General features: G+C 45.1%; 1 protein-coding gene across 4 annotated transcripts in view; it reads right to left on the bottom strand.

Annotated features, from left to right (window-relative positions):
* The window catches only part of SIAE (sialic acid acetylesterase), a 37,497-nt gene extending 11,926 nt beyond the window's left edge, over nucleotides 1-25,571 (bottom strand). The window contains exons 1-7 of one of the 4 annotated variants that reach the window (XM_037038316.1): nucleotides 25,413-25,571; nucleotides 22,440-22,601; nucleotides 16,355-16,530; nucleotides 7,075-7,213; nucleotides 3,482-3,659; nucleotides 1,990-2,099; nucleotides 1,283-1,416 (exon numbers count right to left, since the gene is read on the bottom strand). In XM_037038316.1, coding sequence (XP_036894211.1) covers nucleotides 1,283-1,416; nucleotides 1,990-2,099; nucleotides 3,482-3,659; nucleotides 7,075-7,213; nucleotides 16,355-16,530; nucleotides 22,440-22,601; nucleotides 25,413-25,479 — 966 coding nt within the window. In that variant the 5' untranslated portion in view covers nucleotides 25,480-25,571. The other 3 variants (XM_037038317.1, XM_037038319.1, XM_037038318.1) reach the window with 3 other exon arrangements.
* Between the last annotated feature and the right edge of the window lie 97 nt (nucleotides 25,572-25,668).

Here is a 25,668-nt window from a genome sequence, read left to right as displayed (position 1 = left end):
TCGGACAAGGCTGACAGCAGAATCTTTTTGCCTAGTTATCACAAAGTAAAAGCACATTTTCTCAAGGCATATTTTTTTCATGTGTTAGGCCACACATAACAAGTGTCAACTAATTAGGTACTGGGGACATACAAATGACCCTGGAAAATACGGTCATGCGAGCAATCTACGTGCAAGGAGAAAGGGAAGTAGAAAGTGCTACAGAGTCACCCATTTGGGGAAAGGGGGTATCTAACCCAGATTTTGAATAGGCCCAGAAGGCTTCCCAACTTATACTCAGGCTGAGACCTATAGGATAATTAAAAGTGAGCTAGGAAAGTATAGGAGAGACATCATTTCAGGCACAGGGCATGTGCAGTGGGCTGGCAGCGAGAAAACGAGGTTCATCCTAAGGCGTGGCAGGAATAACACCCCGCTGGGGAGGGGGTGTGGAAGTTCACGTTCTCACACACTGTGGCTAAGGGTTTGAATCTATACAAATTCATAGACTTTGACAGAGAAATGTGGGAACATGTTTAAGGCCTTAAAAAGTATTTCATTTAACCCAGCAATTTCATTTCTGGGAATTTCTCTTATGGAAATAATTAAGCATGTATGCAATGATTTAGCTACAAAGAATATAAATACGCCACTACTTGCAAAAGCAAAATGTTCAAAACAACAACCTAAGTGCCAATCTACTGAGGACTAGTTATATAAATTATAATATAACCATATTTCAGAATACTCTATAATCATTATAAATTATGCCTAAGCTTAATATTTATTGGCGTGGAAAAATATTCACAATATGACATTGTGAGAAAGAAAAGCAAGACATGGTACAGTATTATGGTGTGGATCCCACTTCAAAAATGAGCAGAAGAGTCTGCTTATTTACAGACTGTGGAATTACAAATGTTTTTACCTTATCTTTTTAATATTTCTTTAATGAACACGTAACACTTTTTTCCCTTTTAATTGTCGACACTATTCCAGATGTCCCCATTCTCCCTCTGGCCATCGCCACTCTGCTGTCTGAGTCTCTGGGTTCCACACGTGTGTTCTTTAGCCAAACCCTCCAGCTTCTCTGTAGTGCTTTTTTAATAGGAAGAAATATTAGTTGTTAACTTTTTCAAAAGATTTAATTGTCTCATCAGTGAACAGAGATGAATTAAGTCTTATATTCGGTTCTTGACCAGCGGCTGTGAGGGTGAAAAAGGAAGAAACATGGGGTCCAGGACAGAGATTTCAACAGCACGTCCCCACGGCGAGGCCCACACCCTCTCCCCCCAACACGAACCTGAACAAATCCGAACGGGAAGAGATGCTCCGTCTGCCCCTGAGAGCCGCGGTGGAAGGTCTGGCGCCAGTCGGCAATGAGTGCGGGGAATGTGCAGTTGTATAGGTCTCTGTTAAAATTTACATTGGCCTCCCCTGAAAACAGACCAAGCTGTCAGAGGAGTTGGGGGTCGATGCAAAAATGGCCGCACATTCCCCCCTAACTTCCACCCATGTCCTTAGGAAGGGGGCCTTCCTGCAGGCCCTCTGGCCTGGCCTGTCACTTGCTCAGGCCCATAGGGCAGAAGCAAACGTGATGCACGTGGAGACTTGCAAGGTGCTTCAGCTTAGGGGTTTGCTCTCTCCGGATATACCTGGAACCCTGAGACTGCTGTGTCAACAAGAAATAAGTCTGAGCCAGCCTGCTGCAGGCTGGGGCCACGTGAGAACCACGGGCCCAGCGGACAGAGGTCCTAGTCCTCACACACAAGGGAGAGGCCGTTCTAAGTCACCCAGCCGTCAGACAACCTGCCAAGGTGGCCAGAAACACATAACAGATTTTAGCACAAATTGGCTGCAGCAACTCAGACACAAAAACTACCCTGCTAGCCCACGGAATAGTGGGCTTAAAACAAAATTATTTTTGTTTTAAGGCACTAAATTCTAGAGTGGTGTGGTATGCAGCACAGCTAACTGACACAGTGAGGAAAGAGCACACTGAACACTCACCCTGGTACCATATCACGCCTTTCAGAGTCACACTGCACAGGGGATGGATCATGGCGTTCCAGAGAACCGAGTGCTCACTGGGGCCGGTCACAGAGTCGGGTGGGGCGAACCTGAGAGCAGTAAGATGCACGAGTGTCACAAGAGAGCTAGTGATGGGTCGCAGCAGATCCCAAAGCTGGGCATCTATTCAGCTTTCCCTTGGGGCTAACTTCCGATGAAACTAACACAGAATTAACTTGAACCAATCTGCTTCACAGGTGAACATGCAAACAGCCTCTGAATTTCACGTCCAGGTTCTTCCCAGGATAAGTGTATCAGCCGGTTTGGTGTGAGTTCGGATAGGGCCATCCCAGCTTCCAGATGAGGTCATTAAAACCATAGAGAAAAGTGTTTTATTATGAGTCTCTCACGCAGGCAATACATTTATTTAACTCACACTCAATGGATGCTTAGATTATTTTAAGCTGTTGGCTTCTATAAGCAATGCCATGACTGTCTTTCTTACAGCTTGATCATTACATACAGATTTAAGTATTTTCTTAAGATAAATTCCCAGAAATGAAATTACTGGGTCAAAAGGCACATTCTTCAGGTTTTCAACATGCTCCTAAATCTCTCTGCAGAATACCTGTGTGAACTCATACATGCAGCCGCAGTATGTGAGAATGCACACTTCCCTACACCCTTGGAATTGTCCCTTCCAAGCAAGCTAGAGGCCTGGCTCCAGATTCCTCCTACTTTCCCACAGGCGACTCTTTCTGCCCAAAACCAAACACGTTCACACAGGCACAACTTTGCCCAAGCTGCGCCAAGAGCGCAAGTCCACCCTCTGCCAGAGGCCCTCCCAGAACTGATGGGACAGTGTCTGTGAAAGCAGTTCACATGTTGCTCATCTCCAGCTTCTCGGGAGTGTCCAGGCTTCCTCCACGAGCCCGATCTCCAGCCCCCACCCCGCCACCAAGCATTCTTCTAGTCCATCTCTTCCTGAGTGCGCTTTCACAACCAGTGTGCTACACGCTCCTATGGGTAATACGGCACGCTGCACGCTCTTATGGGTAATACGGCACAGTGCTTCAGAGCACAGACACCGAAGGCACACTGCACCACCAACTCAGCATCCGTGAGCAAGTCACCAAAGTGCTATGGGACTCAGTACCTTTACCTACAGTAAGTTAATAGTGTCCACATTTCAAGAGGTGGCTGTGAGTATTGAGTGAGTTGCTATATATAAACTGCTTATAACATCAACCAGCATAAGCTTTTGGCAAGCATTAGCTATAAGTATTATTAAGAGGAAGAACCATAATTGCTTGTCACATTCTCCGGTGCCTGTGGTGATGACGACAGTGAAATAACAGCTTACCCAGCACAGAGTAAGTTGATACGTATTTGGACATTCAACCCATGCCTGACTCCCCAGAGGAGCCCATGGGCCTCTCTCTCGGAAAACCTCCTGGCAGGCTTGCTCCTGGGCTGGAGGGTGCTTTCTTACCCTTGCTTAGGGACCCCACAGGCTTTCAGGGACCTTCCAGATGACCAGGCTTCAATGGGGGTCCCACCCCAGGAGGCGGAGATCAGCCCAATGGGATACTGCAGCGTGTCATACAGGTAACGCCCAAAGAGCCAGCACACGGCTGACATGTACTCAAAACTTCCATGGCCTAAGTTGTCTGTTTGGAGAAATGGTTAAAGAGTTAGGGAAGAGTAGACAGCTGCAAACTGCAGGTGCAGAAGGGCCGAGTGACAGGAGCAGGCACAGGTCACCCTTTGCGTTCCTTGCTGAGTATTCCTGAAAGCAGAGTAAGACTGAGAGGCAACTGTCTCGTGAGCAGAGAGTGAAGCTCCCGAGCCAGGTGAGCAGACCCCCTGCTCCCCTAACACTTCCAGGCTCCTGAGAACCCAGGAGTACGAACAGTCCTGCTCAGCAGGTGAAGGGCAGGAAGGCCCCTGGGCCCCTAGACCACCCTCACCTCACCTCTGCATTCGTTCCCAGGTGGCTCTGTGGAAAGGAATACACATGCAGGGAGCATGTCAGGGAAAAATGTGTATTTTTTTCTGGGTAATGTTATACCCAGCTTTATAGCTGTGGTGATGAAAACATGGACAAATCAGTAATGGGAGGTTGGGATGAGAGGGAAAGCAACAGGAGCCATCTGTCCACATGGCCCAGTCACCACACGCAATGGAGTGGGCCACTTCCACGTCAGAGGAAACCGGAAGAAGAGGGGAACACGTGCAGACACACCCAACGGACAGGAACATTCAACCTAACGTTTATTAAAGAACTACTCTGCGTAAGTCGCTGGCTTGACGCTATCAAAGATGCAAATTCAATATACCAGTAGTTCCGGCCCTCAAAAAGCTGATGGTGTTATAGAGGAAATTCAAATCAATCTGAAATCAATTAAAATTGGTGGAGCACCTAGTAGGTGCCAGGCACTTCTAGGTGGCGGTAGGACAGTAAACAAAAAAGAAAAGGAGAAACATGCAACCTCTTCTCGTAGGTCTTATATTCTACAAAATAAGGCATCTATTCAGCTGAATAAAATATATGGCAAAATACGGTTAAGTGCCTCAAGAGGCACTAACCCATATTAAGCGGTTTTAACAACAAAAGAACGAATATAAAATGAAAGGCAGATCATAAAAAGCCTAATAAAGACTGACTTCCTCCTGGTGCCTCCATCATACCCACTGCATAGCGTTTCCCTTGCCCCACTAAACTCTCAGTTCCGTTCACCCTACTCTGTCTGGACCTCAGACACTGGGCAGAGTCGGTAGATGTTTGTTGGCTGGTGCTGGGTGGCTGTGGGTGGCTGGTGTGAAGCTGGACTCATTGATGCGCAGGTAGAGAGAAAAGGCAACTAAGAGGGACAGGGAAAGAGGTGGGGGAGCCTTGCAGGACAGACGGAAGTTTAATAAGCAGAGCCGGCATTCAAGGCAGAAAAAAGCAAGAGATAAAAAGGCACCCAAAATAGGAAAAAAATTTCAAGGTGCTTCACTGGAGCATAGGTTACAAAAGGAAGAGAAGACTGGAGGGGAGGCTGAAGTCACCCGGGGGTTTGGAACAGGGAAAGCCACTTGGAAATGCGTAAGAATGACATTGTGTGTAGGCAGAAGGGCCCCTGCAGATGCCCACACCGAATGCCTATAACCTGAGAAGGGGGACAATCCTGAATTATCCAGGGGGGCCCAATCTACTCACAGAGTCCTTAAAATCAGGAAACCCTCCCAGCTGCAGGCAGAGGGGCGACAACGGGGGAGGCAGGATGGACTGGAAAGGTGAGACGGACCGGCCCACTGCGCTCTTCCTCAGACATCCGCACTGCTTCGCCTCTTTCAGGTTATTACTGAAGCATCACCTTTCTCCCATGGCCATTCAAACTGGGAACCACTACCCACCCTCACCCCAAGGGTCCCTACTGCTCCCCTTCCCTGATAAAGTTTACTTATTTTGTTTCATTGGCATGCATCACCATCTAATCTCTCCCTTGATGCCCCCAGATTTATTTGGTTTCTGAGCTCAGAGAATAAAAGGGAAGTGAAAGCAAAGTATAAACACACCACTCAAGTCCCAGTGATTCCTGAGGTTTGGATAGCATGTGGTGAATGTTCATAAACCAAAAGATTCATCCAAGAAGTTACCAAACTAATTTTAGTTCCTAAGGTTTTTTTTTAAAGATTTATTTGTTCATTTTTAGAGAGATGGGAAGGGAGAAAGAGAGGGAGAGAAGCACCAATGTGTGGTTGCCTCTCGCACGCCCCCTACTGGGGACCTGGCCTGCAACCCAGGCATGTGCCCTGACTGGGAATCAAACCAACAACCACCTGGTTCACAGGCCAGCACTCAATCCACTGAGCCACACCAGCCAGGGCAGTTCCTAACTTCTTAAAGGGAGAGTTCAGATAGTGTGATACTGAACAATATCAGACACTTCCTACAAAACTTACTAATTTAATGATTCTGCTGCTCTAGAAGGCAAGCTCTATGAGAACAGATGTCCTTGCCTGTTTTATTCACTGCTGTACCCCCAGAACCAAGACCAGTGCTAGCACATAGTGACACTCAAGTATTTGCTGAATTTATTAATACTTGAAAATGCAGGAGCCATCAAGGTTACCAAAGTAGAGAATGAACAGACAGAATAAAACGGGACTAGAAAGAGCACGCCACAGTTGGAGGGAGGAGATGAAGAAGGCAAAGACACAGGCAGGGAGACGACAGAGGAGAAGAGCAGAGGAGGGAAGAACCACGCACGCGGACAGAAACATGCGGTTCGTAAACGGGGTGGTCAGCAGTGTTGAATGCTGTCGAGGTATCCGGAATGTCCAATTAGAACCACAGTAGTCATGCCAAGGCAAAGAAGTTGTTGAGATGGGAGCAGAAGACACATTATAAAGGGTTAAAGAGTGAACACATGGAAAAGCATCGAAAAGAATGACCAAAAAAAGATGTTCTAGAAAGGTTTCACAAAGCAGAGGGGAGAATTAAGGAGTGTGTGAAAGATGTTTGTTATGTTCGATTTTGCTTTATTTGTTATAATAAAAGAAAAGCTAAGGTTTGCGAACAGGAACTGTGTCTGTCTTGCTCACAGCTGTCCCCTTGGGGCCTAGCACAGAGCCACACAGAGCAGCTGGGAAGTGAAGATTTCCTGCCGAATGGGCAGTGGGATGGAAAAACAGAGCTATGGGGATAAGAAGAACCTGGAGGAAGTAAGAGCCTGCATCAGAGGCAGACGTGAGAGGGCACCAGCCAGGGTGTTCAGACACGGAAACACAGGAGGAAAGAGAGGAGGAGAGCCTTGAGGCACTGCAGAGATGCTGGCCGAGGTCATGCCGACAGCCTCCACGTATCTGGGAAGCTGAAGGCAGGGCATCTGCGTGTGGCAAGGCAGCAGACTCACCAGTGGAATCTTGGGAATAAACTTGGAGAGTGGCCACCACCAGGAATGGGGTGGAGAATCGGAAACAAAAAAGGGATGGTTGAATCATAATAAACAGGTAAGAAAATTCAGGATTACAGATCCCACCTGGGTTGCTGACCCCTTCTAGAAGAGATGGCACGTGCTCCAGCGCTCAACTCACCTGCGGTGGGCTTTGACCATTCCAGATCGACCGCAGCAAGATCCTCCAGCTCCTGCTCCGCCTGAGCCAGGGACACGGAGAGGAGGCGGACTGACTGATAGGCAGCCGTGTCAGACAGCTCGCTCGTGGCGTTAAATATCTACAACAGAAAGAGGGGTGTCATTTCTCACACCAATCTGTTCAGCAGGGGTTCAGCTATCTGACTGCCTCTTAAACACTACCAATTGTGGACAGAAAAGGGGCCACAGCTAAGCCTCAAAAGCTCAGGGGAGACCCCCAGGGCAGGGCCTACAAACTCAAGAGGCAGAAAGTAACCGCAAAGGATGGTCTGAACATAAAAATTCCTAACTAAAAGCAAGTCGGGACAGGTAGTCCAGTCCCAGGCCTGTAACTTGCTTGACAAAGGTCAATCCTGACCTTAACTGAGCCTGTCTGCTGTCTTTTTGCATCAAAGATAACAGAGGTTTGAAAAGTCAGACTAATCTTTTTCTAGACCTCTCAGGGCACACCCACCGTGCCAAAGCCTGAGAGAGACCACCGAACCCTTATCTGGTCGCCTGCGTACAATCTCAGTAAACGTTAACCTACTATCATGGACCCTCCAATGTAAAAGAAGTATGTGTCTCTTCATTGCACTTTTAATCCAATTCCAGGTTTTCCCTAGTTTTGCCTTCTCCCACCCCTTCAATCTACCACCAACGGAGGATTTCATGTAACCCTCCTCGCATCTCCTCCTTCAATTCTAATGTATGAAACAAGCTGTAAAACTGCCATTCTCAGGAGCATTTTCTCAATCCATTGGGATTTTTCTTCCCGGCTATTGTTGTGAGTTTGGCTCAGATAAACTCATGAAAATTCTCTACAGGTTTGGATGTTTGTTATGTCAACACCGCCCTTCAAGCTCTTTCTGAGCCTTCAGCATACGAAGATCAAACCAATAACCAAAACCAGGATGGGGCTGGTGGGAGTCACCTTGACCCACCTTGCCCAAAAGAGATGGTGAAGAGTAAGGTCCCCGAAGAAGGCAGGACCGCAGTAAAACCTGAGGTCTCAAGGGGTGAGTCTGTATTAGGTGAGAAGAGCAATGCAGTGACTTAGGTTAAAGACGAGCAACTGTCAATGACACCGCTGTGGTACGCTGAAGACGCAAACATACTTCTATTCAGGAAAAGTACCTGATAACATGAAGCCATGGTATTCAAATTTTTTTAATGCAGCCAAAAAGGCCGTGGGGAGGTAGATTTGTGTAATCCGTACCACCTAAGAGAAGTGTATTAGAAAGAAACACCTGAGAAACGACTGCCGAACGGCTGCAGCATACTGAGGTCCATCTCGACACGCTTATGTTCTCATCGGGCTCTTAGCCAATCACCAAAGAAAAGCAAGGGAGACATGGCAATTTGAAAAGTAGTGTTTGGGGTGACTGCTGAGAACAGTTCCAAGAAACTAAACAAGAAAAGGGTCCATCCAAAGACCCATCCCTTTCCCCCAAACCACTGCGTGACCCCTCACCCACTGCCCGGAAAGCAGGAAGGACTGGAGATTTTCGGGAAAAGAGTGTGTGGGGTCTGCACTGTTTTGGGTTGGGCAACAGCCCTCTCTGAGTTTACACATAAGTGCTATTTCCTTTCATCCTGATTTTTTTAGTTATTTTTAAAAGAATGTAACACAAATACATTATTTTGCTTTATTTGTGTGTTTACTCTTTCTTGTCCTGTCTCTATCCCCCTGGACTAATCTGGTTTTCCCAAAACAAAGGGCAAACAGGAATGTCAGGAAGCCGGGCTAGCGCTGGCCTCAGGGAACAGGCGCCCCAGCTGAGGCAGGACTGCCCAGCAAGGAGCCCAGGGGGCTGGATACCTGCCATTGGCCGCGAGCCACAGAGTGCGCAGCTGGCTCGCCTTCCCTCCCGCCCACCATGGAGAATACAGCTGGCCCTCCAGCCCACGCTGTAAGAGAAAGAGGGAGCTGCCAGACTGCCCCCACAGGGCAGTTCGCTGAAGTGTGCTGCCCCCTGAATGGCCTCATGACTTGCCACTGCACCTGCTGTGGTCAGTAAGACGGCCAGACGCAAAGGGCTCTTTCCGTCACCATGGAAGCCACAGCCTGAAATGCTCCCTGGGTGGCAGCAGCTCCCGCCTGCCAGGGTTACTGGTCTTCCCACCATCGGGGCACAGATTACATACGGTCTCAGGAAAATTCCACAGGAAAACCAGGTCTGTTTGTTCAGGATCTTGCCTGGCCAGTTTATAAAAATCAACTGTAAAAGAGTAAGGGCGGGCGAATGCATTCACAGTATATCCTGGCAGGGAAATTATTTTTCAGCAGCAAGTATCTGTAAAGAGTCACCTCTCCTGAAATCCAGTTCTTTGTGAAGTGCTGAGGCTGCTGCTCCCATGGAAACAGTGGATGGGACTGCTTCCCTCCCCTCCACCCACGCCAGCTTCCGCACTGACTGGGAACTCAAGTGCCTCATCGCCCCGAGATGCCAGCTTGGGGAGGCAGCATGGTGAACACGCTCCCCGTCTTTCAGACCCATTGCTAACACGTAGAGTACTACGGGGCCAACAAAGTCGGGATGGCTGGCGCTCTCCCACCTGGTTACCAGCACACAGAACTGGATCTAAACCATTTGGCTGAAAAGCTTCCATGTTCAAGCTCAACATTTGTGTATTATTTCAAGTCAAAACTTGAAAGCCCCAGAGAGCTGGAACAAAAATGGGGGTGGGAGAAAATTCTTGCTGTCCCTGATGACAATTGCTTCTGAAATTGGTCTCCTCTCCCAGTATCACCAAGCCTTTGTGACGGATGCAATTTCCTTAGGGATATTGGCAACAAATTTAGGAATAAAGAGATTTCAGGAAGATTTTCATTTAAATGACACATGGCTTCCCTGCTGATGAGAGGGGAAGCCTTCCTCCATCTGCTGAGATCAAATTTCATCTCATCAAACACCTCCGTGTAATTATTTTTCTACCAAGTATTTAAATGAGGATGTAAATGAACACCAAGGTATCTGAAGTCATTAAGGCTGCTGCGGCTGAGAGGGAGCAACGCGGGCTCTCTGGGGACGGGCAGATCACCATCAAAGCAGCTGGTCACGGGGGTTCAATTTGTGACCTTTACACCGCATTCTTGCATTAATGAAGAAACATCAAGAATCTGTTTCCTCCGAGAATCTTGGCACTTGGCACAGGGTGTGCATGGGGAGCAAGGCTGTGTGTGTGAGCGCGCGTGCGTGTGTGTGTGTGTGTGTGTGATGGGGGTGCATGTGCATTGTGTACTTCACCTTCTACTACAGTATAATACAGCAGTTCTAAAGTTGAGGAAATAACTATAAATAAGCTACCCGTCATTACCTCTGTGTCTCTTTTATTGTAATGTGTTATTGGACCTGGATTTTAATTTCTCTACTCGTGGAGCGGGACTGTCAGGGTTGCCAAGATATTGAAAAGTGGGTTTGCAGCCTAGCATTGGCCATCTTCTGAGCTCAACTAGAAATACCCAAGTCTTAAGACCTACCCTGTCTGAGGAGGCGACAGATGAACATTTAGACTTTTCTCCATTTATAAACATCTCACTCAGTGTTATAAATAACACTCAACTTAAAAATTCCACTTTACCCTAACAACAAGATGGGCTTACAATCTGCCATTTCCTTCATTTGAATGTGAAGAGTGGTAGGTTATAGTGGAAACCTTACCTCCTCAGAAAGGTCGCATGGAGGAAGGGAAAGGAAAGAGACAGACACGCTGTGTGTGGTGGGAGGGGGGCGTTTGGGGGAAATGAGCAAAAGCAATAACGGAGAAGTCACATACTACATCCTTCTGATCAAAAATAAAGTTCTACAGAGTGTGAAGAGACTAGAAAACCTGGCTCATGGTGCTGTCAGTGCCTAAAGCTGTCATACAAACTAAGTGCATGATTTAAAACCAAAAACTAAGAAATTAACACTTGGCTGTGTCAGGTGGAATCTTTTTTCCATTTTCCTATATCAGAGAGCTTGTAGCCCTCATTTAATACGGAAGATGCTAAAGAGTAAATTCTAGGCAGAGAGAATGTGTTCACTCTTAACAATCAAAAGCTGATTTAGCTCCACAGAACACGGGATGAAATCCCCTGGCATAGACTGCTACTGAGAGCCTGACTGTGTAAATCGAAACAGATCTGGTCCGTGCCTTTCTTTGCAAACAGAGAACTGCAATTAAAGTATTAGGAAAGTGAGGTCTTCATTAACGGGTTAACAGCAATGGCACTTCCATACGAAACCATGCTTTCTAGTAAGAGGTAAAACTTCTGTTTGGCTTCCATTTACTTATGCTAAAAGGGAGTCCAGTTAAAGTTCATTTTAATAAACATTTACATTCAAAAGGTTTCCATATATTTAAGTAGGGCAGGAAGCAAGAGGAAATAAAATAATGGTTAAGAAGACATAAATGCAAGAATTTAGATTTTGAATTAGAAAGCTAATCGTGAAATGAAGTAGATAGGTCCAGAGTAGATTCTTCTTAGTAGCATAACTTAGTAATTAGTTGGGGGGAAAAAGAATAAGAAACTATAAGGGGTAGAAGCAATAGCGGCAAAATAAGAAATCATAAAGTATGGGAAAGGACTCAATTTTATAACTTTTTTTAAAAAAGAAACTGAGATCACGGTCTAGTTGCAGAGATTTTTAAATCTCAAATTTGAATATTTCTCAAAGACAGAGAAGCAGATAGTAAAAGAAAGGCAGGAAAATAAAAATCAGCTTCAGGAGAAACTGAGTATTAGAGAAAGAGCTTGGGAAGACAATAATCTCAGGTTCTTAATCTATTCAAAAAAGTATACAGAACAGATTGATGCCAATCAATAATGCAAATTATTTATTCCTACGATTTTTACTTAAGTAACGTGACTCTTTATTGTAAACTGAGCCTTTGACAGATATTTTGGAGATTAAATCAATACCAATTTCTTATTTTTTAAACTTAAAAAAATATGGTTATTTATTTCATGCTCATATTTTAAAAAAATCAGAAAATACAGATAAAAAATCAATCCCAATTTCAAATGTGCCAAATAACTCACGCTAATTCCACTGGAGGGCCGATTCTGAGTAAAATACATTTACTAATCTTTAGGGGATATTTTACAAGCTGATATAGTTTAAATGTGTCTATGAACTTGGTGTTACACTGTCCAGCCCTGATCCTAATTTAAAGGAAACAACGACGGTCTTCCTTACTTTTATTTTTAAATCAGACAGCTGCCACCAAACGAATGAAGCAAGGACAATCGAGGTCTAAAGCACTAACCCCATCACACTCTATCCCGAAATCCACTCTCTCTATTCTAGACTGTTTTTGTGTCTAACTACAAAGTAGAGTTGATCCCCCCAAAAATCTGCTAAAGACTTATAGCACTACAGCCTTTGTTCTGCCAGGGTCACCTTGCTAGAACACCAAGACAGGTATTAAAAGTCTGGCTTCCCTTGATAAGTTTTTCAGAGTCCTTTTTACCCAGCGTTACTTGAGAGACCTCACTCCTAGTCTATCAGAGGGTCCCTGTTCTCCAACAGCAGTGGACACGGGAACACTTCAAGATGCGTTTCATGACTGACCAACATTCTGGCAAGTCAGCATCCTCCTGACCCATCCACTGGATCCCGCACGGGCTGCATATGCCAACCCCCCACCTTAGGAACCTACACAGTGCTTGTGCTCCCGACGCTCTGGTGGGGTACAAAGAGGCCAGGGAGGCCTCCACACACTTATAATAAAGGAGGAAAAGTTCTAGTCTCAGGATTTAAGGACAGTTCATCTTCAAAGCTAATGATTGAAATACAGAAAAAATAATTGACACTAACAAAAGAGGCTATGAAAATGCTGAGCAAAAAAAGTCATCATTGGCCTATTATTTCTTCTTTCTGTGAAAACAATATATATATATAATAAACAAATGAATTTGATATATGAATATATATATATGTGATATATGACACCTAATTGAAGTGCTAAGATGTCTGCAGCTTGCCTTGAGGTGGCTCACCATAAAAAGAAAGATAGATAAACCAAATATGGCCAAATATTAACACCTGTGCATCCAGGGAAATGGGTATATAGGTTTGGTTTTTTTTTTAACTTTTAGTTAACTCTTGTTCAAGTACAGTTTTCTTTCTTGTATTCCCAGCCCTGCCCCCCTTCAGTGCTCCCCGGTATATGGGTTTTTGTAAGTGTCTTAGCTTTTGTGTGTGTTTGAAATTTTTATAATAAAATGTTGAAAAATAATGACATCTTATATTTAGACAGCAGTTTTCAATTTATAAGGGCCTTTGAGAGACAAAAATATTTATAATGTACTCTTCCATAAGGACCCTGTAAATTAGTTAGGTCAAATATAATCACCATATCATAAAAACGAAGCCTCAGACACTTAACAAAATTCACCATACTTTCATGACAAAACCCCTTAGACAAGTAGGAATAGAGGGAAAATGTCTTCACATGATAAAAGTCATTTATGAAAAGACTACTGGTAATATCATACTCAGTGGTGAAAAAATGAAAGCTTTCCCCCTGAGACCAGACAAGACAAGAATCTCTGCTCTCACCACTATTATTTAACATTGTACTGCAAGTGCGAGCCGGAGCTTTAGACCAAAAAAAAAAAAAAAAAGATTGGGAAAGAAAAGAAGTGAGAGGTAAAACTATCTCTGTCTCTACACAATATGCTTCTCTATATAGCTAGAAAATCCCACAGTCCACAAGAAAACTGCTAGAGCTAATAAATGAATTCAGCAAAGTTTCACAGTACAGGGTCAACATGCAAAAATCATTTGTTTCTATACACCAGCAATGAACAACCCGAGAAAGTTAAGAAATTCAATTTATAATAGCATCTAAAAAATTAACACTTGAGAATAAACCAAAAACCCTGAAACACTGCTAAAGACATTGATGGAAAGACAACCCATGTTCACTATAGAAGTTAAAATATCAATACTACCCAAAGAATCCAGATTCAAACACAATACCTATCAAAATTCCAATGGCCATTTTTTAAAAAATGAAAAGGCATATCCTTATGTTCATATGGCATTTCAAGAGACCCCGACTAGCCAAAAACAATATCAAAAAACAAAAATGAAGTTGGAGGGCTCACACTTCCCAACTTTGAAACTTATTACAAAGCTACAGTAATTAAAACAGTATGGTACTGTACAAGAAGAGACCTACAGACCAATGGAATAGAAAAGAAAGCCAAGAAATAAACTCTCATGTGTATGGTTAATTATTGACAAGAGTGCCAAGACCACTCAATGGGGAAAAGACAGTCCCTTCAACAAATGGTGCTGGGAGAACTGGATATTCACCCACAAAAGCATGAAGTTAGACCCTCACCTTATACCATCTACCAAAACTGACTCACAAAGAACCAAAGACCTAAACTTAAGAGCTAGAACTATAAAACTCTTAGAACACTGGGGAAAATGTCCATGACACTGGATTTAGCAACAATTTCAGGACTATGACACCAAAAGCAGAGACAACAACTAAAAATAAACAAACTTTATCAAAATAAAGAACTTTTGTGTATCAAAAGACACCCTCAAGAAAGTGAAATTACAACCTAAAGAATGAGTTAAAATATTTTCATATACCTGAGAAGTGAGTGATTAATATCTAGAATATCTTTTTTTACAAAAACATTGTAAAAAGAAGTTATACAAATGGCCAATAAATATTCTCTTTTTACAAAAACATTGTAAAAAGAAGTTATACAAGTGGCCGATAAATACTCGATATCATTAGTCATTAGGGAAATGCAAATGAACACCACGATGAAATACCACTTCACATCTACTAATATGGCTATGATAAAAAATGGAGAATAATACGTTAGCGAGGATGTAGAGAAACTGGAACCTTGGTGTATTGCTGGTAGGAATATAAAAAATGGCACAGCCACTGTGGACCATGGTTTGGTGGTTTCTCAAAAGTTAAACATGGAACTAGCAGATGACCCAGGAAGTCCGTCCACCGGTATGTCTCTAAAACAATGGAAAGCAGGAACTGGAACAGGTGTCTGCACACCAACGTTCATGGCAGCATTACTCACAATAGCCAAGCAGTGGAAACAACCCAGGTGTCCCTCAACAGATGAGTGGATAAGCTAAATGGGCATATACAATAGAATACATTCAGCCGTGAAAGGGGGTAATATTTTGATAGATGCTACAACATGGGGGGAACTTGAAAAGATTATGCTTAATAAGCCGGATGCCGAAGGTCAAGCATTGTACAATTCCACTGACACGGGGGAACTCAAATCAGCAAATTCACAGACAGAAAGCAGAAACAGAGGTTACCAGGGCTGGAAGAGGAAGAAGGGGGGAAATACTGCTCCACAGATACCAAGTTTATGCTGAGGATGATGAAACAGTTTTGAGTATAGACAAGGGACGGGTACACAAAGTATTGTGAATGGGCGGTGGGCAAAAGTAGGTTTACAGGGGAGTACGTAAAACAGTTTATTCTTGTATTATTATTTATGAGTTATTGTATTATTTTCCATATAAACAACTGTTAACCTATTTTTGCCCTACCCTGTATATTTAATGCTACTGAACTGTGCACTTAACCAGTAAAAGGATAAGTATGTTATCTTCATTTAAGCACATTTTTAAAAGGATATTTTAAAAACAAAGTCCCAAAAGTATCAAGTAATTTTGTCTCTGAGCCATACCCTAGTAAATGGCAAAGCCAACATTCAATCTTAATTTTTCAATCTCCATGACAACAAAAGACATAATAGTGTATTAGCTGCTCAGCATTAAAGCAAAATCAAATTGTTTTGATTCCCTGGGCTCTCTCCAGAAGATCATCTTCTAAGACCAGTCAAGAAGAAGACTCAGCTACTTCATCTTTACTTTTTTGTGAAATCTCCATTACCAGCAGATACACTCTAGCTTCTGCCTGTAGCCCAGGACAGTGGGCAAGGCAGGCCGGGCACACTGACCACACACTTGCCCTAACTAAAAACACAGGCTCCAGAGTGGAATTACCACCTCATATCCTGGCTCCCCTACTAACTGTGACCGGAGGCAGGCAATTTAACCTAAGTGGTCGACTTTCCTAATCTGTGAGAAGAGAATACTTACCTCATAAAGATGTTAAATCAAATGTGCAAAGCACATGGTAAAAAAGGTTTCTATTGGTTTCTCTTCCTTGCCCCTTCCGCCTACTCCTTTTGTTTCTTCAACATCAACATTTCTTATTATCACCGAGTCTCTCTAAATTACCTGGGAGACCGTCATCTGCATGTTACTCTGCCCACTGCAAAGCCAGACGTCTCCAAATAAGACATCACGGATGCCAAGGGTCAGGTTCCTTCTCCCGTAAGTCTGCTGTGCCAGGACTTCATAAGGTCCGCCAGGCTTCAAAGGGTCCAGCACCACCATCCAGGTACTAGAGGATGCTGAAAAAATAACAAAGCTCCAAGGAATTCACTGGTCATTAATTAAAATGAAATTAAAGCCCAATCTTGTCAGGCCTCATACTCATTTGCAGCCTTTCCCAGCTTTAGTGAGCGACTGAAGGCAAAGCTGTAAAAACTGGCCAAATTTCAGACGAGCAAATACAAATAACAACAGTGGTGGAACTTCTATCCTTTATCTGTGCTGATCCCTCCTTACTTCTAACTGAGGTGTTCTCAAGAGAAATACATTAGCCGGTCATAATCCTAAATGAGGAGAGACAAAAATACAGAGGAATGAAAATTCGAGGGTGTTTACTAAAAGCAAAATAGAAATTCTTATTATACTATCTAACTGTCAATATTCACATAATCATAACCTAACAGATAGACCCAGTGCCCCAAATGTGAGCACAGGTTAGAAAAAAATCAGTTGTAATCTGAAACCTTCCCTTGCCTGATGGTGTCATCTTTGTCATCACCCACCGCCCCCCCTACCCCACCTCCACCCCACATTGCTACTAAGGTTTAATACTTCCCAGCAGTTGTGGGTCCTGCTGTCCCAGAACTGGTAAAGGGCGCATGAGAAAGTTTCACACAAAGAAGTAGCGGGAGACATAAATTAGTAGCTCTGTGAAGAAGATATTTAGATCTGCCCAATTAATTGCTTTCCCAGAGTTATTTACCAGACTTAAGGTTTTCACACTTACGTGAAAGAGATGAAGAAGCTGCCCAAGCCCCTATTTCAGAGACTCCCGGCGGCGGACTCCTCGGGAACCACCTCCCTGCCACCTTCCTACCTCTCACCCACTTACACCGCTACCCGTGCAAACATCACGCTCAGAAACTTAAGAAAAATATCTTCTAAGTGGCAAAATTATGCCCAGGAGAGCTACACCACATGAACAAAGTGGAAAAATGAGAGTGAGAAAATAGAGAAATAAGCATTTAAAAGGAAATATTCTAGGCATGATGCAGAAGAATACAAAGTGATTAATAACTTGTGCCCTTTGGGTCAACGTAAATTCGAAGGAAAAGAATGGCAAAAACTGGACGTGAAGCATCCCAAAGTTATTATGCCAGCCTGCAAAAAAAAATAATTATAAAAATACTACCCAAGTGACTACTACGTGCTGGACAGTGTGCTCAGTTCTCTGCAATCAGCAAGAGCTAAGCAGAAGCGTACGCAGTCTGGATGCATGACAGGTGATCAGTAAAAGCTCCCACCATAAAGCACTGCTCAGTCGGGGCGTGGGGGAGGGAATGTCCAAAACCACCAAGGCGTCAGTGAAAGGGTGCGTGTCTGCTCCTCTAGAAAGCACAGCCGACTCAGCCTGCTCCCCCCAGCCCTAAGGGGTCAGTCAGGCTCAGGACCACAAGTCTGCTACAGTGTTTATGCCACTGACACCCAGACACCAACAGAGCAAGTGCGTAATTCACCTAAAGCAGAAAACCCACTGTGTTGGCAGTGGTGGGCAGCCGGTGCAGACTGTGTCGCACAGGTGCGCGCGCTCCGTGTATCCGCGTGGCTCGCACTTCTGAGCAGGCAGACACTCCAATCTGTCCCCACCGCAGTCTTGCCAGGGTCTTTCCAGGCTTCTTGCACTGACTTACCTCACCAGAGCTCTGTCCTTCTGCCACCGTTACTCATTCATACTGATGAGTTCAACCCCCAGAAAACCAACGTTGGCCATTCTTTTAGGCTCCTGTGGCTATACAGTCCATCCTCATCACTGCTGTTAAGTGGTATTTACCCTGCACCTCAACCCAGGCAACGTGGCTGGTCAAGAAGATGGCCTTCACCAGAGTTTCTAAAAGTTTTGCAGCTCAGCAATAAAAAGACAAATAAAGGAAGGGGGACTTTGGGGCCAAACACGACAATACCATCTTAGCACAGCAGGAGGACGAGCTGTCTCCACAGGAGTGGAGGAGACTCCACATCAAGGCCCGGGCAGTTTTCCCAAGAGCTGTTCGCAGGCAACCTCTCACGTCGCTTGAAGACCTGGAAGAACTTTCTTCTGTTCTAGTCCTCAAGTTAGAGTTTCCAGCTTTTCCCCACTTCCACTTGATAGAAAAATAAACTCTGATACTGTCGTGAGTGTTAAGTAAAAACTTAACTGCCAGGCAAGGCAGGGGAAATCATATCTCCTACAGAGAGGTTACTAAGGGTCAGAGTTACTCAGAAGCAATCCACTTAAAACAATGAGAATTTACATTTCTATCTAAGTTTGCTCAAAGGAGAGCAGCCCCCATGAAGACTGTTTCTTAGATCAAAGGCAGGGGTGGGATTATACAGGCAGAGGCCACCTACTTCACAAGGTGAAGTGAACGGTCCTAAGCCTGTCAGTTTAGGACTAAATGGACCTCACCACAGGATGCTAACGTCCAAGTTACAGTTTTTAGAAGCTGTGCTACCCCCACCAAGTCCAACAGGTTGAATCCAAATAACAAAACTGTGTCACTGACCACAAGAGTTTGAAGTTCACCATCCAGCTGGCCCCCTGCTGACCCCAGTGGGTTTCATGAGCAGTAGTTGCTCTGGTTCCTTCCTTTGCGCCCTAACCACGTGCTACGTTGTAAGGGCTTTCCCAGACCAGGCCCAGGCTGCTGAAGATGCTCACCACATTCCCGTCTCTGCTTCCGCACACTCTTTCTCCTCCCATCTGGGAAGACTCATCCCTTTCCTCCATAACACAGCTAGAGTGTACCAGGAGCTCCATCATGTAAAAGAGAAAAAGACCCCGCCCTCAGCTACCCTGACAAGAAAGCCTTGCAAACTAACTAGAGCATCGTGTTTCCCTGTCTGACAGTTAGCTCACCTGGTGGTTTATTTACTGTTTCTCTTCTCTTTACACTCCAGCCAAAGACATGGGTAAAGATCACTCTATCTCCATTTCCTTTCCATCTCCCTCCCCAGTCCCCATCTAAAAATGGGAAGAACGAACCATCAAAGGGGAAAAAAATCAAAATAATTTGTCTAGAGACATGATTACTCATCAAGTGCTTTCTTTTTTCTTTCTGCTATTCACATCAGATGTTAATTATTTTTCAGGTTGTTGTGCCAAATCTCAGATGCCAAGAACAGAAAAGGGAAAATTATCCACAACCTTTCCCTTCCCACAAGGAAAAACCTCGAGCTGAAAGAAGCCACTCTGTTCCCTTCCCACGCAGAACCCTGGCATTCACCAGCTGCAAACGGGTTCAGTGACCTATGGAAGTGACTGGGAGGTAAAGAAAGCACCACAGGCCAAGCTGCCCCTTTCCAGCCTACATTTATTCTGTATCAAGTCCGCCTCCACCACCACCAAACATAAATGTTAAAAAAAAAAAAACCTCAAGTACTTGTCTGTTAATACAACTGTTTATACAAGTCGCTTCAACTGTAGCATGCTGTGGCAGACACGCCCTAAGATGACCCCCAACGAGCCACACCCTGGTCTACCTCCCCGCCCCCCCACCCCCTCAAGTGCAGGCAGAACCTTCCATCTGCCACTAACAAAACACAGTAAAAGAGATGAGATGTCCTTCTCCTGATTAGGTTATGCTGTATGGAAAAGATAAAGGGGTTTTGGAGATGTGATTAAAGTCCTAAATCAACTGACTTGAAGTTAATAAAAAGGGAGATTACCCTGGGCGAGCCTGACCTAACCTGGTGAGCCTTCAAAAGAGTACCTAGAGGTCAGAGGCAGGAAGCAGCCACGCACGATCCAGCCATGAACTCTAAGGCACAAGGCAGTGAACCTGCCAGCAGCAGACGGAGCTCAGCAGTGGACTGGTCCCCAGCTGGGCCTCTGCTGACGCCTGGGTTTCCGCTCAGCAGACCCTGAGAAGAGCACCAGCTACACAATGGCTGGGCTTCAGATCTGCAGAAACTGTGAGACAGTAGAAGTATGCTGTTTCAGGCACCTAAGTTTGTGGTAATTTATTATGTAGCATAGAAAACGAGTGTGCAGGCTACCACTGCAACCAGGGACTTTTTATTTTCTAAGTTAGAGTAAATACTATCTGCTTACTTCAATGAGGCTGACAAGTCCAGGCAGACACAGCCTCATCTTGTCATGCACATGCCCATCCCTGTGTGTGTCAGAGTGAGAGGCCATGCCCTGTCCCCCAGTTCCACTCCTGGTGCCTGAACCACTCGGTGTCATCTGACAATGTGGTCTGAGGGGCCCAGTGCCTGACCATATGCCCAGTCACCCACCGGCTTTCAATTTTCCCAATATTTAAGTGTCAGTCTTCCAGCTAAAAACTTTTGCATTGTTAAATTCCACTTTGTTGTGAGCAGCTAAGGGATTACAAATAATAAGTTAATCATTAACAGAAAGACACAGAGTGGGGAGCTGAGGTAGTCTAGCTGAAAATTCCCAGAGTCCTCGTGGATGTGGAAATAGAAGCCAACCCCTATATTTAGCCAACCCCTAAATATACCCTATAGTGTCTCCTTTGAGAAACATTTTCTTTTCTGTCCTTCTTTATTCCAAGTAACACTGTATTCAGTTTGCTCCCCGGGCAGACAGAGCAGGATGCGCAATGAAGTAGGCTTGTGGGTCCACACCAACCAAAGCCTAACAAACAGACTGACCCCCAGCACCAGCGCCTTTGTCTTTTCCAGACAGAGGCTCCTCGGTCAGGCTGCTAAGTCTCACCTTCTTGACCATCCTCACAGCTACCACCCTGGTTCCTGTCTATTGTCTGAACATCACGTAACAGCCTGCTAACAGGTCTCGCTTCCAGTCAGACCCATCTCCAACCACTCTTCCCCAGCACCGCCAGAGCCATCTAAAATACGAATCTGATTGTGTTATTTTGTGCTTGAAGCTCAGCCATCCAAAATAGAGCACTCACTCCTTAACAGTGACAAACGAGCCCCGGACATTTCCAACCTTGTGGCTCCTGTCATTCACCACCAGTCACATACCCAACTGCTCCAGACAAACCACCGGCTTGCCGCTTCTCCAGTGACCCGAGCTCAGCCCACTGGTGCCTCCCTGCCTTTGCCCAGGCTCTTCCCTCTCCCTGGTTTGCCCTACTTGTCTTTCAGGGTGAACCTAAGATGAAGTTAATTATCCCTACTAAGCACTCCCACTGCACCTTGTACTTCCCTACTGTGGCACTTACCACACTTAACGGTAATTGCTTGCTATTTTTCTGTCTCCTTGCCTAACCCATTAGCTTCGTTAGGGGAGAAACCACATCTGTTTTGCTCATTACTGTATCACCAGCACCTAACACAGTATCTGGCACATAGTAGACCCTCAATAAATATTAGAGCGACTGGATAAAATAATAATAGTAACAACGGTTAACATTTATTCTGTACTTAATGTGTGCCAGGCACTGTTCTAAAGTACTTTATATGTGTTCATTCATTTAAAATCCATACAGTCTCAAATACTCTTATCATCTCATTTTACAAATAAATAAATTATGACACAGAGGTATTAAATATCATGTCCAAGGTTATATAAGCAACTGAGTCAGGACCTGAACCCAGACAGCAAATTCCAGAGCCCAGGTTTGTAACCACTCCCCCGTACTGCCTCTCCTGGATGTATGATTCAATTCAAAGGCCACCTCCTGTGTAAACCGACCTTCACCGTCCAATTTTAGGCAGACGCTGCTCCTCTGTACCCCACGGCACCCTATGTCCACCTCCACCACAGCAGCTATCACACTCTATAACTGGGTGTCTACTCCCATTATTCTATCAGCTCCTTGAGAACAGGCCGTTTGGCTCAGTCCTCATTTTCTTTGTATCCTCAGTGCCTCGCACACACGGTAAACATTCAACTTCTGTGGATGGGTGGTGGGTGGATGGATAGCCTGAGCTGGAGAGGAAGCTTTCATTTTCAGACAATCCAGCAGGTGGCAGAAGAAGACAAAAGCTGAACAGAGAATGGGAGCTGCCTTACCTTTCACAGGAGACACTTTCTTCATGATGACTTCCTGATCTTGACGAAGAGTCACGGCCACTGTGGCTCCTGGCGTGCCATAGCCCCAAATCACCGCTCCTGCGGGCTCCTTCTGAAGCACCATGTGATTATGGATGTGTGAGGCAAATCGAAAATCAGCAGCTGGAAATTTAGCAAACAGAAGAGCATCACTAGGAAGACTCATCACTGATAGGATCTGGTTAACCAGCGAGGAACACACCATCTTTATACCAGAGAATTTGAATATAATCAGTACTTTTAATCTTCTAAAACTAGACCTTATTCCTCCTAATTAGGCAAGCGACATCACAAGAACAGTTTTCAACAGTATGCACCACAGTACAAGACCAACAAGGAAAATTTCCAGAGCCTAGGGCGACCGATGTACCACAGACCTCTTCCCCTTCAGAGCCCTTGATCTGCCTTTGTTCTCAGGCTTGGCCCTAATGCTTCATTCTCTCCTCCCAAATCACTAAAATGCCCCTTTTATGCACCCTACAGTGTTTGAGAAAAACAAACCACTTCCTTCCCCTCCTTTCCTTTACCACTCCCACTCCCGAGTAACTGGGAATTAAGGAGACTGCCTCTCTCCAACACAGCCCTCTCTAAATCATTCCCCCCTTTCCACCCTACCTGCGTGAATTTCCCTCAAGTAATTCCCCTTATTGTGGTTTTTTTGACAACGCACTGAAAATTCTAAATAAGCATATATGAATATCTGTAACAAGTCTGCTTCCTTCTAAGGTAAATTCAGATAAATCAAGGTGCAAAAAATAAGGTCAGTGCAAGTTAGAAAGTCAAGCTGTCTGAACAAAGGTCTTTTGTCATCATTTTACCCATTTCACAAGTGAAATTATGCACAAAGAACAAGAGGAAGAGCACTTGAAACTGTGAATTCTATTCTAGAGTCACTAACAAGACTGAATAACAACTCATTTTAACAAGATCATTCCTATTTTTAACATCCAGCCTATATCAAAGTATTTTATTAATAACTAGCATCTATCCAAATTATCTGTGAGTCCCTCATCAAGACTTAAAAGGGGGGGGGAACCCTTAAGTTATAGCTTTGTCTAAACAGACCCCAAAAAATCCTAGAAGAAAATAATTAATACAATTAAGATTTTGAAAAATGATAGGCAGGAAAGAGAACCAGACCTAACAAGGTTGACATTTCCTTCCCTAGAAGCTACAAATGATGATGGCCCCTCAGGCTATATTCCCGAGCGCACAGCTAATGGGGCCTCCTACACAGACTCAGTGGCCTATTTGTCCCGCACTTCAAACAGCCCCAGTCCCCAAAAAAACAGCCTTGGCTCTCTCTTAAGAGTTAGTTCCGTCATGAAACCTACGTGACAAAGTTCATCCAGAAGGCCCACTGGGTTGGAGATGCATGGCTGCCTGGAGCAAATGCTCTAAGAAATTAGTATCACACCAGGGGGAATTGCATAAGCACCTTGGCAGCCTGCTGGAGGGAAAGGGAAAAGCATGTGTGTGGGAAGGCCTTGTCTTGGGTAGGTGCTTCTTATGGAACAAAACTGAAAACGAAAGGCCTAAAGAGGGAACGGAGTGAAGAAATCTGGCTGCCACTGGCATAGGAGCTGGTGCAAATGGAGCGTTCTAGTTGTGCGCAGCCACCATGCTTCCCAAATCAGTCTGTTTTCTCCAGCACACACTTACTGAACCTCTTTGTGCATGGCTCCATCTGAATCAAAGAATTTTAGAGGTAGGAAGGATGGTGCACACCCTGCAGTGTAATCACATTATTTACTGATCAACAGACTGAGACCCAAGGGGATTAGGTAATTTTTTAAAATAGCTTGCATGCTTATTAATTAATTCAACAAATATTTATTGATGCCCACTATGTGCCAGGCACCACGTTAAGCAATGAAAAAACACCAAACACACAAAAAACCTTGCCAGCAGGCACTGTGCTAAACACCCTGCAGTTCAACTTAGTATCTGCAGGGTGTTTAGCACAGTACCTGCCAAATACTGATAGCAAATGAGCCTTCAACACAGGAAACTAATAAAATAATGGCCTTGCTCTTCTCTTTATCTTCTCCTCACCTCATATGCTGGACTCATATGTCCCCGTGTGAGGATGAGAGAAAAAGATTCGTTTACACTTTGGTTAAACCCAGAAAAGCCACCTATGTGGTTTGTCTGCATCTGGGTACTTTTTGGATTCTTAGGGAGAGCAGCGGTCACATTTCTGCACTCCAACCGTCCTCCCACCTCAACTTTCATTTCTTAAAAGGGATTTTTATGGCCCACTATTTGACTGTTTGAAGGAAAAACTGGGTCCAGCATTATCACTTTAACTTTGCATTAGCAGGCAGAGCTAGTTTTTCCATAGTTGTGACTCAGTGTCCAGCCTTGTGAAGTCAAATGACAGGAGCTGACTTGGACAATAGTCCGTGAGTCACCCTTCTCCCCAGCGCCACGCATATCATCCCACCATCAATATCTGTAAGCTGCACCAGAAACCAAAGTTAGCCTGAAATATTCTGAGCGAGTGAAGGGGTTGTACTTTTTAGCCCAATTAAACTAGTAAGATTTAATTCCTTGTCTGAAGCAAACCCTCCCCCAGGGTACCACTGAGAGGGCTCCAAATGTTTTGGATGACTCACGCACCTGTTTCCAAACATTACCTAACTGTCTCTGACCCTCCTCTTCCAGGTCTGCAGCAGTAATTCAAAGACTCTGCGGGCCTCCCCACTCGGATAAACCCAACTCCGCACCTGCCTAAAGCACTGCATCCTAACCGCAGGACAGGAGGGAGGAAGCGGAAGAGTGCGGAGCTCCTGCACCGCAGTGCAGGTTTGGGTTGGAGCCGCCTTCCCGACCTTGAAAAGGCTGTGGGAGCAGGTGGAGGGGGGGTGGTCCGAGCATCACGGATGTCGGACCCCAGGCTGCCGGGGGTCGGGTCAAGCCAGGCCACCTCACCTGCCCTGATGCGAGCCTGCAGGATTAAGGGCAGCAACAGTCCCAGTACAAACCCCTGCGTGACCATGTTTACTAAGACCCGCCTCCCGGCGCGGACCTCGGGGCGACGACCTCCAGGAGGATCACGACTTCCTGGACGCCGGGGCGGAGCCCAGGCGAGGCGGGGCGGGGCCTGGCCTGTGTGGGGCGGGGCCGTAGGCGGGGCAGGCCTGGCCCCACCCTTCCAGGCCATGTCGTCCGCTAAGCGGTCGCGAGA

Source organism: Sturnira hondurensis, unplaced genomic scaffold (assembly GCF_014824575.4).
Source record: "Sturnira hondurensis isolate 20B ecotype Veracruz unplaced genomic scaffold, ASM1482457v3 Scaffold0024152, whole genome shotgun sequence".
Classification (NCBI taxonomy): domain Eukaryota; kingdom Metazoa; phylum Chordata; class Mammalia; order Chiroptera; family Phyllostomidae; genus Sturnira; species Sturnira hondurensis.
Note: the sequence above shows the minus strand (reverse complement) of the source record. Positions and strands in the feature narration are given on the sequence as shown.